Source organism: Netta rufina (genome assembly GCF_964035555.1).
Source record: "Netta rufina genome assembly, chromosome: 4".
In the NCBI taxonomy this organism is placed as follows: Eukaryota; Metazoa; Chordata; class Aves; order Anseriformes; family Anatidae; genus Netta; species Netta rufina.
The window spans coordinates 61730363-61746883 of record NC_140127.1 but is presented as its reverse complement, the minus strand read 5'-3'; the positions used below and the strand labels follow the sequence as shown (position 1 = coordinate 61746883).

Below are 16521 nucleotides of genomic sequence, written 5' to 3'. Positions count from 1 at the left end.
CATAAATACTTATTGTAGAAATTGATCAGCATAAAATGACAAAAAAATTAACTAAATTTTTTTTTCTGTCCTTTTTTCCTATTCCTAGCCAGTCCTGCTGTAGCGAAGTGATTTGAAATATTTGTGTACTGTTTCAGGATGCTAAGCGTAATTTTATTTTAATGTTACAATATCTTTTTTTCTTTATCTATTTTTCCTCTCTTTCATCCTGTCCTTCCTGAATCTCTATATAGATGAATGAAATGCTTAAGAAGGTAAAATATTAATTAAGCTAACTGAGAGATTCTTGTTGTTCCATGTTTTAAGATTTAGCTTGGTTCAGCAATCTTTTTGCACTTTATGCTTTTTGACTAACATCATATTTGTTTATTTCTGCATAATATTTGCAGTGAATTATTACAACAAAATTTAAAAAGTGCCAGAGGCTTCGTATTTCAGCCATTAATTGTGGTTAAGAAGAGTCACCATTATGAGTGTTCTCTTCTGACTTGGAGGTCTAGCTACAAGGTGCTGCCATTCTATCTCTGGTTACTTCAAGAAGAAGGATTACAAGTGATGAAGTGGTTTAGTTTGAAATAAGTGTTATGAAGTATGAGCTTTAATTCTCAGCACCACTAGAATTACACGAGGGATTCTAAGTAGATGCAAATTACTTTGATCCTAAGACCTTTAAAGGATGACATCTTAGGTGACAGAGGAGCAAATAATTGTCATTCCTACATAACGTATGCTTTTCAGTCCGAGATTTGCATCTGGAAAAGCTCATCTAAAAGCTTTAAAATTTTAGAGAAGTCTGAAAAATAAGAACCCACTGAAAAAATGTCTTGGACCTTCTCTGCAAATATTTTGGCATTGTACGGGGTTGTCCCAGTAATGTTTATATAAACATTGCTGGGATTTTGTGCATAACCTCGATTGTGGTTTTAATGGAGTGAGTGTTACATGAGTAGCGTGTAGGATTACTCTTTTGGTACCTAACCATAATTGTTCACCTTTGATTTAATGTGTGATGTTACACAGGCATCCCTGCACTTTGTTTGGCATAGCTTTCGCTACATTTTTAGTGCTTTAATAAAGCCAACTATAGATACAGGTCACCGTGTGCATTCATAAGTAAATCTAATTGCCTGCTTTTCCATTACCCTGAGCTTTTATTACCTTGAGCCAAAGTACATAATGCAAGGAAAGTGCAAAGGGCTATTAGGAAGGAATTTTACACTCCTTTTATGCTTCAGCAAATGGCGAAATAAGGCCAAACATAGTAAAGACAACCCTAAATTATAAATAAAGCTATTTTTATATAAGTTCTACTGTCTTTTGAAGTTTGATACCCAGGAAGATGAGAAATTGCTCCAGGCAGCAGAAAAGTATGAAGCTGAATGTACATCAAAGTTTCCAAGCCGCCAGTGCCTAACAACCGTAATTGACCTCAATGGGAAAACAGTTTTTATTACCAGATATGTCAAACCTCTGAACCCACCACAGGAGCTCCTTGATGCCTGCCCTGATAGCTCTCAGACAACGGCAGTAAGTACTTAAAAAAGATAACGAAGTTTCTGGGATGTAGATTTCGGAATGTGTGTTCATGCACGTGCACGTAGGCATGTAACATTTTATGTGTTTGCTGTATAGCTATGCTTTGTTTATTTAAGGAGATATGAAATAAAGTGGTAGTGACTATGTGTGATACACAATAAGTGAACCCTTAGTGATGCTGGAAAAGGGTATTTGTCCTCTCTGGAAAATTAAGTGTCTTTTGATAGCCAATACTCATTAATATAAAGTTATATCAAGCCTCGTGAGAGTAAATTGTATCAGTCTGTGGTGTAAGTTCTAAAACGAGCTAGCTGCTGCTATAACAGGGTTAGTCAGTGTTTTGTCATTGGTGTCTTGGAAACAGCACTGTGCTGCAAGTCTAGTATAATAATGCCTTCATTATATGCCTGTGTAGAGACATATGACTGGCTATATTTTGTTTCCTTGCAGGAATTGGTGGCTCGATATGTTGCTTTGATTCCTTTTTTACCAGATAGTGTGTCATTTGCTGGAATTTGTGATTTGTGGAGTACATCAGATGTAAGTAATGTATTAAATGTGAGGGGTTTTTTATCTTCTTGTATATGATGCAACATCCAGCCAGCCCCTGCTTTTGGTGGGAGTTCAGATTAGATGAGCTCTTGAGGTCCCTTCCAACCTGAATTATTCTGTGATTCTATTATTGCGAGGACTGTTTTTTTTTTTTTTTGTAAGTCATTTATTTCAAAAAATGCAAAATTCCTTTATCAGAGGAAAACCAGTGCTTGAAAAAAGTTGCTCATAGTAATATGAGCCAAAACTTTTATCTTTGATAGGTTGCAATTGAGCCTAAGAATACTGAGGCCTTGAAACTTTTCCCATTTTTTTCAGTTACAAAACAATCCAAAATAGCTAGTCATGCACAAGTGGCAGAATGCTGACTGATGGAGACTTTAAAACTACACTTAAAATTGATCACTGTAAGAAACCACAGAAAAACACTGCTTGTAATTGTCAGCAGTAATGGGAGATGTAGCATTCTGCCCGATGCGAATACGATCCATGGAATAGGAGCAGGTATCAGGTTAATCCCAGATGATGTTTGCACCATCTCGGAGCCTTTGTGCACGCTGTGGTGCAACCAGCAGGCAGCTCAGCACCACGCAGCTGTTCGCTCGCTCCCCCTCAGTGGGATGGGAGAGAATCATAAAAGGTAAACATGTGAGAACTGGTGGGTGAGATAAAGACAGCTTAATGAGGGGGGGGAAAGAAAGAATAAGAAGCGGGGCTGGAGGGGAAGATACGTATTGCTATTTCTTACCACCAGCCAACTGATGCCCCTGAGCAGTGGCTGCCTCCTCCCCAGTTTTATGGTATGGGACCACACCACATGTTGTAGGACATCGCTTTGGGCAGCCTGGGCCAGCTGTCCTGGCTGTGTCCCCTCCCAGCTCCTGGTGCACCCCCAGCCTCCTTACACCCAGGGCAGTATCAGAAGCTGAAAAGTCCTTGGCTGCGTGTAAGCACTGCTCTGCAACAACAAAAACATCGGTGTGTTATCAGCAGTATTCTCACTAAATCCAAAACACGGCACCATACCAGCTACAAGGAAGAAAATAAGCTCTATTCCAGCACAGTGGAAAAATCAGAATAACTCAAAAAAACGTGGTTCTTAGGGAAAAATCTCAGATCTGCTTCATGGATTTTCACAGCATTCATTCTTGCTATGTGCTTTCTGCATGTTGAAGCAGTGCCTAATAAACAATAAAGGTCAGTTACAAAGATCCAAGAGGATTCTTTTGCTTCAGAAGTGTTAGAAAATATTATTAAATGTTAGAAATGGAAACTTTTTACTAATGCAAACTTTTTTTGTCCCTCAATTAGCAATTTCTTGATCTTCTGGCGGGAGATGAGGAAGAACATGCCGTGCTCTTGTGTAATTATTTCCTTGGTATGGGGAAAAAAGCCTGGCTTATCATTGGGAATGCTATTCCTGAGGTAAGAGGATTTTTTCTTTTGGCCTGAATATCGACTTTCATTCTCTGAAGTCTTTGGTTCCTATCAGTGGTACAGTATAAGTATAGTATAAGTCTTTGGTTCCTATGAGTTACAAAATATGTATAAGCCTTGATTGGACTTGGGCATGTATAAATGGGGTGTCCTGGAAACAGGTCATGGGGAAAGTCCATTCTTAGCCTGTGGCCGCATTAGGGTGGGATTGGCACAGGTTGAGAGGTGGCAGGGGAGGGTTGGAGGCTTGCTGAAGCAAGTAAATTCTCTGTCCAGTTGATGGCAAAGCTACAAGAGTAATGCATTGCTGTAGGCTACTGTGTGAGCCCCCTGTAGCAGTAATCTGGCTAAGAACTAAACCTTTGAGACTCTTTTGCCCATTAGGAGATGCTTTTATTTTTTCCTCATTAAAGCACTTGTATTTCCAAGTAATCAATGCTGCTGTTTTGAGAGGGTAAGACTGTTTATAATGCAAATTTTCACCATTAGCATCTCCAATTAACAAGCACATGGGAAAGTTTTGCTGAAGAGAATTTCAGTAAAAACCCCTGTCAAGACTAATTTCCTTAACACGTTCTCAGACAGTGCAGCCGCAGCAGCAGGCACTCGGTTACGCGCCTTCCACTCCACAGCTGATGGTGGGGGTGGTCCTTAACAATGCATTCAGCTTCTTCATGCTGTGAGGAGAAAGATTATTTGTTAAAGTACCTGGAGAACAGGGGGGATAACACGTTGAAGAGAAGTTTAGGGATTTCCCAGCAATCTTTTTATGTTCTGTGTGTCTGAGGGAAGGCTGATGGATGAGCCAGGTGTGCTGCCTAGATGGCAGTCACCAGGTAGCACACGCTGATACTGAGGTGGCAAATGTTAAATATTCCTGTGTATGGACTTTAACATCAGCTCTTGGCTGAACTAAGAGGACTTTCAGGGTCTGTGTTTAAAAATGGCTCAAAGCTGCATGTCTAACATGTCTCTGCCACAGAAGAGCACACATTATTAGGTAAGCATTAGGTGACTGAATTGCAATGAACCTGTACATTCTTCCAGTTTTCCAAAAATGTACTACTAATCTCAATACTAAAAATGCAGAATTCCAAACAATATAATGTCTACTGTCATTGAAGCCCATTTTAAAACATCTTTCTCCTATTTTTTCTTTATAGGGACAGACTGCATACGTATTAACTTTGGAGCAAAGTCAGTATGTAATTTGGAATCCCAGCACTGGAAGTTTTTACAGGCAGTATGATACTTTTTGCCCGCTACAAAATGTGTACTGCCTCATCAGCTGTGATAACGTAAGTGTGCCTGGGCTTTTCATATTTCTGTACTCATGAAAGTTCATAATTTGACATTTTTCTTGGCCTTTTGCATCACTTGTTCATCAGTTTAACTACATTTATGCAGTCATGTTATTAATGATTCTATTCAAGCTTAGTTAGGTTTTTCAGCCATTTTAATTAAATACATATAGAAAGATTTTACCTTTTTCTTAAATCATGAATTAGGTAGATCATGACATCTGTCCATAGAAAATTCGTTACTGTGTTTTAGTTACCAAAAGCATGTTGAAACTAACGTGGTTTTACTTTCCATCTTGGATAGCCTGTGTTCAGTTTACCACTGCTTAGCTGAGGGGCAGTAAGTCAGCAAAGCTAATGGTTTCCAGCTAAAATGTAATTTAAAAATGAAAAAGTAAAGCATAGCAGGAGTCATTTGGATTGCATACATGAGGGTGGGTACAGCCCTCAGTGGTCCAACATGCCTAACACAGAGCTGGCACTACAAGGTCTAACAACTGTATTGATATTCTGCCTGGCATCAAGCCCTCCTGTCTATTTTTTGTCTAAGTTACGAGTAATACTAGTGCATGTTCACGGTGCATTATTTCTTGTGTGACTGGGAACACTCTGGGAGAGAGCAGTGGGGGAGAGAAGGCAGCAGGAATTGCTGCTCAGCTCAGGGAAGATGAACCAAAGGTTGCAGAATGACACAGGGCTCAGCCTGCGTTGGAAGGGACAGAAACCCCAGGGCACTTTGCTGCCAGTGTCACTCCCTGGGTTGGCTGAAAGCTGACACTCGCAGGGACAGCAGAGAGGTGAGATGTGCAAAACTTTCAGACTGAGGAAACATAACACAAGCTTAAAAAAAAAAAAACAAAACTTTTTTATTTGAATTGAAACTAGAGGATTTTAAAAGCTTGCTTGTCAGGTTTTTGAAACTGTTATAAGAAAACAGTGAGTCAGGTTTCCGTTACATACTAAAATATAGTAAATGCTTGTTTTTATTTCTGTATCAAAAACATACCTGGAGAGGTCCTTTGAAGTGTTATGCATTGATGTGTGTTTTGTTGTGTTGATTTGTTTTATCTTCTGTGGTTTAATTCTGAACACAATGAATTTGGAAGAAAATTTAACATTTAATATTTAATTTTGAAAGTGTCAGTTCATTCTCTCATTGAAAGTGTTTCGGAGCTTGGTGAAGTTGGTTTGTTAATATTTAGTACTAAACCTGAAGTAGGTTTGTTAATATTTAGTAGTGAAGTGGCTGCACAACCTACTTACATTCTGCATCATAAGCTTGAAATGCCCATGGTGCTGGGGTGCAGGAGGCTACCAGCAACCCCAGCCACAGCTGCATGGTGCTGTTGGAAGAACTTCATCAGAATTCAGCAGAGACTTGTGTGGTAATCCAAAGGAGTGGGATTGCAGCTCAGGGCAGGAGAAACTGCCTGTATTGTAACCCAGCATCGTGTGGTACTGGAGTGATGGTGAAGGCAGAAAGCTGCTGAAAGCAGAAAAATTGCCATGGTAGGCAGTGGGTTCAGTTCAGCAGGAAAAGGTGCCAGCTGCAGACAGTAATTGGGGCATACACTGATTGCTGCACATACTTAAAAGCATAAAACACGATAGCCCAACAACCTCCCTTTTGGTGCAAGAATGCAAAAATGGCCTAGGTTAGCTGTAACGCTACAGGAGTGCCTTGATTCACGTTACTGCGTACTGGTAATTGGCGTAGATGGAGGTCCAGATTCTGTAGTATTTTATTGCCATGTAAGTAAAATGTGTTCTGTAACTTCGTTTATATGTTAAAATGAACTTGCTTTCTTACAGATTTGGTTTAATATCCAAGAGCACGACTCCCCAGTAAGGATAAGTTTTGATATCAGCAAACCAAAACTTTGGAAGCCGTTCTTCTCAAGAAGCTTGCCATACCCCGGTCTCAGCAGTGTTCAGGTACTCACACACACACACACACACACATATATATATAATCAATTTAAGGGGTTGAGAGATCACTGACCTAGTAGAGAGGAAGAGAGACTAAGTGCTTTGGACTATCTAATGTAATATTAAGCAGGATTACGTATATTTCTGTAATAGGCCTGCTTTTAATAAAACCTTCCCAGGCATGCCTTAAAAAAAAAAATAAATCAGGAATACTGAAAAGTACTTGTGTTTTTTTTTATACAGAACGATGCACATCCACGGTCCTCTGAGTATCTGTTTAAGATCTCAGGACAATGGTGAAGTACTTGGGACAAATCTTTAACACAGCCATCTCCAAAAATCAGCTTGACATTATAAAGAAAACATCAACTTTTGTCTTACAGCTAGAAAGGTGGCATTTCAAGCTGTGCATATGTTCTTAGTAAACAAGTAGGAAATCCTCTACAATTAATCAAATTTGTAAACAGTTGAAGCTTACTAAAAAAAAAAGGCCGACCAACCAACAAAAAGCAGCAGCATTACATACAAAGCTCTACCTAATGTTTTTAGCATAATTATGTGGGTTTTTTTTTGCGTACTACCAGAGTAGTAATGCCTGCAGTTATATTGCTGTACAGCTAGAAGAGATTGTGCTTTTTAATATGGAAATGTTTTACTTAATTCTAGCCTGAAGAATTAGTGTATCAGCATTCAGACAAGGCTGCTGCAATGGAACTACAGGGCAGGTAGGTCTATCACTAAAACAAATGCTGTCAACATGAAGACTGCTCACTACAGGGGGAGCACCTTCTGGTGTTTTTCCAGTGTATTCTTATCTATGGTCCCAAAACATGCCTTGAATGCTAGGAATTGAGAATGGCCTAAACCAGAACTGGTAGTTTGAAGAATCTTTGTTTCTCTTTTAACAGTTCCTTTTGTATGATAATCTCTAAGTGATCAAGCATGGCTGTATGGTTTTCTAGTAAACCAAAACAGTGTAGGGGTCAAGGGAGCTGAGAAAATGTAAACTTAAAAAGTATGTGCAAACCCCTGGCCTTCCATTGGTACTGAACATGCAGACAATATAGCTACATTGGCATTGATTTTGTGCTTTTAGGTATGGTGAGTTTCACTGAGGTCATTTATGTTCCCTAGAAGCTGTGATAAGAAGTGGGTTGAGGGAGATCAGGTCAGAAGCCCAGTAAATACTGGATGTACTATATTGCAGGATTGAAAAAATACTAAAAGAAAAGATTATGGAATGGAGACCCAGGCACCTAACTCGCTGGAACCGATACTGTACCTCTACCCTACGTAACTTCCTGCCCCTGCTGGAACAAAACCAAGGCAAAGATGTAGAAGATGACCATCAGGCAGAGCTGCAAAAACAGCTTGGAGACTACAGGGTAAAGTTTTTAACATAAATGGCTTGTGCTGTGATGGTAGTGAGTGGAAATAGTAGTGAGCTGGAGGGACCTTTAAGTCACACACACGTTTTTAGTATCACCCCCACTGGCATAGAACTGTATGCCTTCTGCCCCCCAAAAGTCAAGGTAAATCTTATACCAATGTTGAACCCCTGTAATATTTACAGGGTGAAGTAGCAATGGTCTGTTCCAGTTCATGTGAAAGTGTTGGAGATTGATATAAACACAAGTGTAATCTCCTGTTGTGGAGGTAGTGACTGGTGGGGTACAGCAGTACAGAACAATATACCCCACTTAGCTTTCAACAGAAAGTTTGACAGTTTAACAGCAGCTGCTCATGGGCTGACTGGGACATTCACTCTCAGGTCTTCGCTCTCAGGTCTTGTCATTAAGAGCATGGCCAGCAGTGTACCCAGGCATTCTTCCTCAAGGCTGTTTTCAAAATTAAGTCCTTCTGCCCTTCATGTAAAACATAGATCGCAATGATACTACACCCAAATAGGACAATTTTCATAAGGAGTTGAGATTCCAGTTCCTATTGGACCTGAAATGTATTTATGGACAGGTTATGTCCACCTCAACTTCCCAGGTAACACAGAGAGGAGAACACAATGAATTGCAACTAGGTAAGTGCAGAAAAGCTGCAATATTATGCTGTAAGTGTTCAGTAGTATAAGTTTTTTTCTAGTGGATTTCTAAACAACCTCACTTGGAACTTAACCCAAACCAATGAGATAAATGGCAGAAACCTACCTGAAGGGAAAGGGAGAGATGCACTTAAATATAAAGGGGGCTTTTTCATTGCATCTCCTCAGGTCATCAGTGGAGATGAAGTTACAGGCACAATAAAACATTTTAAGATGCATTTATTGATCTGCCTTTATCTTTCCTTCTTGCGTTACCGTGTTTTTTTCTTTCCTTCTTTTCCCAGGTCTCTGGATTTCCTATTCACATGCCCTTTTCTGAAGTCAGACCTTTAGTAGAAGCTGTACACAGCACTGGAGTTCACACCATTGATGTCTCCAATGTTGAATTTGCTCTAGCCGTGTATATTCATCCTTACCCCCAAAGTGTTCTCTCTGTGTGGATTTACGTTGCTTCACTTGTACGGAATAGGTAGCACAGAATTTTCTCAATACCTCAAGGAAGTTGCTGGCATAGGAGAAAGCTTTCTCACACTGCTGATGTGAGCTATCTCACATAGCTCAAAAACTGAGGGAGAACCTCATTTTTAGTAACTGCAAATGCATTAGTTGTAATAAGTTACCTTCAGTGGTTGTAGACTGGATACAGCAGAAGAGGAGACAACACTATAACATTCTAGCAGCTGTTATTTTTGTACAGTATTTTATAGCTCCCAGAGGGATGTTCTACTTTTAAAAGCATTATAAATGCACACCTGTAGTGACCAGGTTAAAAGCGCAGAGTTTGTTCTTAGTTTGAGGTGAAATCTGGTTCCCAGAATTATGCCTTAAAGACTGACTTTTCAACTTTCCAGTTGCTCTGGTTTATCAACAGCCCTTCTTCCTCTTTAAAGACACTGTCACTCAGACAGTCACAGTCATGCAAAATAGTTAGTTTGTTAGTACCCAAGCTCCTGCATAAAGACCTTGAATACAGTTCAGGTACCAAAGAGCTACCATTGAAGACCTTTTATTTTTTTAAAGGCTATGTTACTTTGTATTTCAGGTCTGTATCACACCAGGAGCCTTTAGACATTTTCTTTATAGATTCAACACTACATATGTAATAAATACTTATACCAAAAACTTAAATGAGCTTTCACTTATTTTATATTAGAATTTGATTACATCACTTTGGAGTGTGAAATCTTCAAGCAAGTAATCATACTAGATGAGGATTCAAAAACCGGTTTACTATAAAATCAAACTAGCTCATTAATATGTAAGTAGTGGTGTTAACTGTTAATACTGATGTCATCTTCTGCAGACACCTTGCTAATTTAAGTTTAAGTAATAGTGATGTGATTTTTTTTTTTAATATATATATATATTTCACTAGAACATATATCAAAGTTCAGGCTCTTAAGCTTCACTCAAAGGAGATTCACTCCATCTAATAAATGCTAGACAAAACCTTTGGTTTAGTGCCAGGGGTTGCCACAGGTATAATCAGCACTCCCCTCTATAATCAACAAAACAGCACCTCTACAGAATTGTTATGAAGCGACAAGTAACTGCACTGTCATTACATGATGTGTTGCTCAACAATGATATCTCACAAGGGCACCATCCTTTCAGGGAGGAGTAGAAAAGAACATGGTGTAAATAAACATTTTTCTGCAGCTCATTCAACCCTCTATCAGTCTACACAGAAAACGGTTTCTACTAGCAAGGAGATGAACCTCTGCTGCACCTCCTGAGGAACAAGAGTTCTGGAACAAGACAAATGCAAGAAAAAAGCCCACTACCAACCTTGTTACTGCTTTCGTCTTGCCTTAGCCAGCACTGCATGAGTGGCCACGTATAAATAACCTAAACACTGGGCACCAAAGTAAATTTAATGCAGCTCACTTGAAGCAACAATTGCTATAAACAACAGTATTCTTTCATACATCTCTTGTAGGCTTCCAACTGAGCATTACGCATCCTTCCTCGATCCTGTGTTCAGATTTTGACCATGAACAACCAAATCTGCGCTAATATAAATTCAAGAGTTTTCCATTTTCCTTACCTTGTCAGTATTGGTGGGAACAAGAAAATGCTCTCAAACCCTGCAAGAGTTGGTAGCCAAGCTGGTAATCAACAAACTGGAAGTTATCTCCAGCTAAGCCTACAAGCTCACTCCCTCCACTCAAGAATCTTGAAAGCAACATACACCATGACTGCTGTCCTCTGAAATAAATCTTAACATAAAGAATGTATCTAAGTGGTAAAACTGGTAAAAATTACTAGTTTGACTTAACAGCCTAGAAAACTAGGCAGGGTGGGGTAAAACATGCCTGACTTCTACAAGGCTGCCAGCTACACCCCTTCACTCACCTGAGAGAAAACCCTACAGCCACAACACTTGGAGCAGGCGACCACCAAGTCCCCCACTCCCCATGGGCTGCAGTGCTGCCTCCCTTTTGTGATGGTCTCCTCGCCCACTGCCCACGCAGCCACTTTTGCAGTCAGCACCATCATTCGTTCCCCTGGAAGCTGCTCCAAAATACATCTTAACGCAGTCATTGAGTTGTTGAGGGAAGGGAAATACAGCATACATGGGAGATTCTGCCACCACCATACAACCCCCGCCGAACCTCTGCAGCCTGCTGGTATTGTACACAGATACCACACCTTACTAGCATATATACTCAACTGCTACAGCAAGCTTTGTTGGTGGGAATGTTTTATTTGAGTACGTCTTTCAAGCCCAAATACAAAACCAAATGCAAAAGGAAGGTGGGAATTACCCTAATTTTGCCAGATAAAGAACTTGGGGTGAGAGGAAAGGGGGAGAAACAAGGCTCCTAAAGATGTCTTACTGTTACCCAAATGCAAACAATACATTTGAAATTACCTGCAGAGCTTTATATTGTACTTATGGATTAAAAACAAAAAAAACATCCACTTAACGCAAAATAATCCAGTAAAGTATATTTAAGTGCCAAACTTGGAAGAAAGTGGCATTAAAAAAAATCTGAATGTTTTCCCATCTTCCCAAATTAAGTAAGATAAAACCCAACACCCTTCAAACCAGATGAGATTTTGTGAGATTGTTACAACACTGTACAGTACACTCATAATTAAGATGTTGAAGTCGTGGGGAGGGTCAGGCTAGTATAACAAATCTCACTCCAAGGATTGTTAACACAAGATGCGGACTGTAAGTAAAGTGCATGAAAGGAAGCCTGCTCAGCTAAATGAAGTAGACTGAAAGATCAGAAGTCAGCGGTCATTCGCCAGAGCGGCAGCAGGCCCGAAAACCACACTGCAAATTCTGGCATCCACTGGCGGTTTCAGCATGAGGACCTGCACAAAAACAGAACAAATGTGAAAAGAAGAAAATAGGCCGCTTAGGTGCAGAATTATGAATTACCAGGTTAGAAGAAAGTGTCTTTTTTTTAAACACAAAGCTTCATTCAGCACTGTGAAAGTCTGAAAGGCTGCCGGTAACGTCACTGTATTAACACCTCACTTCAAACAGCTATTTTGAGAGGTTTTGTGTTTTTTTGATAGTTTTGTCCCATGAATGTAACGTTCAAAAATGACACAGATGTAGGATAAGCAACACTAAATCAGCAAGATTTAAAAAGCTCTCACAGCTACCTTTCACAACCGAGGTGTATTTTCACAATGCACATTTATGTCCCATTTTCCAAATTTAGAGGATGACATCATGGTATTACCAAAAAAGCCACAAGCTCTAAATTTATTTCTATTTACGTAGAAACAATTCTTAGCCTGTAAAGTGTTTTTTCCAGGAACATTTCATAGTTGGCTGGACCTCCTGTACTCTGACTGGAAATCCAGTCTGAAAAGAAAAGCACCTTTACTATCCCTACAATTACCCGAAGCTGTAAGGCTAAAAAGGAGACATCCAAAACAGAAAGCTGTGAGGCACAGACAGTACAAACCAATGCTGTGGTTCTACCCACCTCCACTTACCTTCACATTGTTATCCCTTTCAATTGAAATGTTAAAGTGATCGTAAGACAAGAAACTACTGGATTTATTAGTACAGGATTTTATTTCCTGCAGCCACAGGCCTGCTTCAGAGACACAAACATTTACATTAGGTTGGCCGAGCTCTGGCACCCAATGTAACTCAGCAGCACACTTTCACAGTTGCCCACAGCAAGCTGGTCAGGAGCTAACCAGGACAAGCCATCTTTTCCCCTTTGTACTTCAAGTAAATCGAAGACTATTGAAGGTGTTTTTAATACATTTAGAAAAGATTACCAAAACAATGTAATGAGTAAGAGCACTATGCTACGTCTGGCTTGATTTTCCCCCTTGAATAGTAGCTTGAAGTCATAATTCAATTAATTTCCCAGGACTTTCTCTCTGGAAATCAGTTTTTTGCTTCGTGCTGCATACCGGTGAGCAATATTCTCCAAGATAATTAAATTAACATGCATGAGACTGAATAAAACAAACCTGAAGCTATAATGGAGGACAATGGTTACAATATGCAAATCAGCAATGTCTTCATTTGGTGAAAAACTTATTTTCCCTTTCAAGTCTTTTTATTCACCTGAGCTACATTTCGCTCTTCCACATCGCTTACGAACTAGAGTTCGAAACTTTTGTTTGAAAGCTTCTTCCACACTCCTTCAAATAGGAGACTTGGTGCTTCTGAAAAGGTGGTTTAGCACACCGCAGAGCACGTTGTGGGCAGAAGCACTTCCCAAGCCGTGGCTGAATCTCCTCACCCCTGCCACAGCTAAGCAGCGCATCAGCAGTCCTGAAGCAACTCCCACTTCTAGGAACAACGCTCGTGACAAAACTTACAGAACCACAACTTCCCAAGGCACAGCGTCACTCACTACACTTCTAATAATGCTTTCCATCACTTCATTGCTCACCTCAAGAATGCTCTCCTCGTGCTAGCAACTGAACAGAAGAGCTGGCCAGCAGTCCATCCAACCCAGCGCCAACTTGGCACTGCCAACAGCAAGTGTTGTCCAGGGCAGTCACAGAAGCCCCTGTACAGACCTCTCCCGTTGCCCACAGCATTCAGTACTGGGGTACGAGATGTTGAAGCTCATTTCCTTCAGTATTTGTTTATGGCTCTCCGTGCAGGAATTTGTTTAACCCCTTTTTAATGCTTTGATACAAACTGCTTTCACAGTTCCCCACAGGACCAAGTTCTAGAAATTCACTGCATCGTGCATCTGTTTTAAATCAACCACCTACTCATTGTAACAACTGTCGCTGAGCTGCAGTACTGCAGAGTTCAATAAGCTGCTGCACGTTCACATCATCCACTGCCTTCACAGACCTTCATCTCCCTTTCAGCCTTCTCATTCATGGACTGAAGTGTTCTGAAGTATTCCAGCCTTTCAAGCATCTCCCTGCAAGACTGCTCCATCCCCTAACTCTTCTTAGTAGACCTCTTCCACATTGTCTGAAACTCCAGTCCCTACACTTTACCAGACAGGAAGATCAACACTGCACGCAACAGCTCCAAGTGTGGGTGCCCCGAGGCTTCCAGGAACAAGCAGCGACACCCTCTATCTTGTTCTCAACACCCCTGTGATCTCACAGAGTTGAAAACATCGTTGGCTCTTCTGGCTGCTGCTGCAAACAGGAAAGATCTCAGAATTAGCGCTGACAGCTCTCTGCAATCCTCCTCCAGTTGCAGCTGCCAGCTCTGAATTCAGTTCCATGCAATCAGTTTGATTACTGCACTGCTCCCAGACATACGGCCACACATACAGCTCTACTGAAGATCTCAGGAAGTCCTTGTGGAAATCTTCAGCACCAGCATCAATATTAGAGGCAGCTGAGTACCATTCGAAACTTGGAAGTAATTCCATTTCTCGCACCAAATGACCCAAGTGCTGAACAGAACTTACCCAGCACAGAGCTCCTGGGGGCAAGGGAGAGTCATCGGCTCCCAGATCCTGTCCAGTGACCATTAAGCCTTACCCCTTCTTCCTGTCCTTTCACTAGCTTTCAGTCTTCAAGTTTATGATTTTAAGACTGCTTTAAGAACGTTGAAACTTGTAAGTAAACTGCATCATCTCAAAAATTTACGATCTCCTAAATTATTAGGCACTGACTTACAAGTTACATTAACCACATCACAGTGAAAGCTTCCTCCTGTGCTGCATTTCCTGTCCCACATCTAAACCTCCTGACAACTCTGCATTTCCTTTAGCGCCTCTAACAAAGAGCTCTGACGAAACAATGCTCGGGTTTCAAAGCACAGCTGAGATCTGCTGCTCTGTGTTGTTTCTGAGCACATCCAGGCAGTTCGAAGATATTTCTGCTTATTAATAATATTTATTACCTTCTTGCAATAACTGTTTTAACAGCAAGTCTGTTTGGTTAAGACTGCCATTTCATTCTTAGGTTTTGAAAGGTTAATTGATCTCCTCCATCACTGGTCATGCATCTCCTCTGTAGGTATCCCAGTCCTCCTTAGCTTGTTCTTTTGCATTTGACACAGACAGCAACATTCGCTACCTTTCCTTTTGGCAGTCACGGGACCATTTTTGTTCTCCTAACGTTGTTACATCTGACTGTCCTTACAACTCTTTGCCTTCCCAATTTCTGTTTTCTCCACTTTTTGCTGCTGACCTCAGACTGGACTCTGTTTCCAAACCGTCTCTATTTAAAGAGGCCATTAAATGAGAGGAAATGCCAGAAAAATATTATCTTTTTTTGGACTCCACATTCAAGGGCTCCCATTCATTCCACCTCGCTGAAGCACCAGGTTAAGCAATACAGAGACCGTAACAAGGGAGCTGCATACAGTTCAGTGAGTGCCATCATCTTTTTAGGTCCTACAGCAGGGCTGACGTTTTCAGAAGGGCCCCTCTTGTTCTCCTGACAGCTCGGTGCTGGCAGTGAAGTGGGTTCAGTGAGTGTTGGGGTCGTTCACCTGGGGAAGCAGAGTTAATCGGATTCTCATCTAACCTGCCGCAGGCTGCGCTGCTGGCTTGGTTACCTCTAAACTGGATTATGGTAATGCTCTTTAAATCTAGTTCTGATTACTCAGGCACTTCAGGTGACCCACAGGAGAGGTCTGCTTACTCCTGCTGAACAGCTCCAAGGCTTTCAAATATTAATACAACCATGGCTGGCAATCTAAGCAAGGAGCACAGCTATTTGATATCTCCATTAGTTTTTGTTTCACTAATACACGTAACAGATCTCCCAGAGGCAGTTAAGCATTTCACCCATGCCAACCAAGACCAGGACCATGATGAAAGAGCCCCCTCAGCCCGGTACACCTGCCTGCTGCCACCATGTCCCTTTAGCCACTTGTTCAAGCTCTCACCTGTGGCAGCAGAAATACGCGTGGATATACAGCAGAATGGATCCCCAACCCATCTGAGACGAAAAAAGCCTTCAGCTCCCCCAGTTGTTGGTTTGGTTTATCAACTAGGAACAGAAAGGCTAACACCAACACCAGGAAGGACAGCAGGGAAGGAAGGACTGCTCATTTTCATAGCCACCACTGTGAAGGCACAGCCCAAAGCAAGGAAAATGAGTTGTAAAGGTTGAGGATTCCAGCTCAGCAAGAGGCTCCTTCACTCCCAACAGCACATACCACATTGGATGGCCACATAGCAAAAGCAGCACTTTACAGGGGAATTACAAAGAAGTGATCAAATTAAGCACTGCCTTTGAAAACATGTAAAGCCAATATACATTTCAAATCTCTGTTTGAGTGTTACCCTCTAT

General features: G+C 41.0%; 2 protein-coding genes across 3 annotated transcripts in view; one reads left to right on the top strand and one right to left on the bottom strand.

The window, feature by feature from the left end:
• CC2D2A (coiled-coil and C2 domain containing 2A) overlaps positions 1–9281 on the top strand; it is a gene marked incomplete at its 3' end in the record, with an annotated part of 56472 nt that extends 47191 nt beyond the window's left edge. Inside the window, exons 27-35 of the mRNA XM_084285882.1 lie at positions 234–254; positions 1324–1527; positions 1987–2076; positions 3400–3513; positions 4689–4823; positions 6639–6761; positions 7422–7480; positions 7963–8140; positions 9093–9281. Of these exons, the coding sequence (XP_084142008.1) occupies positions 234–254; positions 1324–1527; positions 1987–2076; positions 3400–3513; positions 4689–4823; positions 6639–6761; positions 7422–7480; positions 7963–8140; positions 9093–9281 (1113 nt within the window). The remainder of the gene's footprint in view (positions 1–233; positions 255–1323; positions 1528–1986; positions 2077–3399; positions 3514–4688; positions 4824–6638; positions 6762–7421; positions 7481–7962; positions 8141–9092) is intronic.
• Positions 9282–11506: 2225 nt separating this feature from the next.
• FBXL5 (F-box and leucine rich repeat protein 5) overlaps positions 11507–16521 on the bottom strand; it is a 35722-nt gene continuing 30707 nt past the window's right edge. For both annotated transcript variants that reach the window (XM_084286094.1, XM_084286095.1), the window contains exon 11: positions 11507–12135. In XM_084286094.1, the coding sequence (XP_084142220.1) occupies positions 12059–12135 (77 nt within the window). In that variant the 3' untranslated portion in view covers positions 11507–12058. The remainder of the gene's footprint in view (positions 12136–16521) is intronic.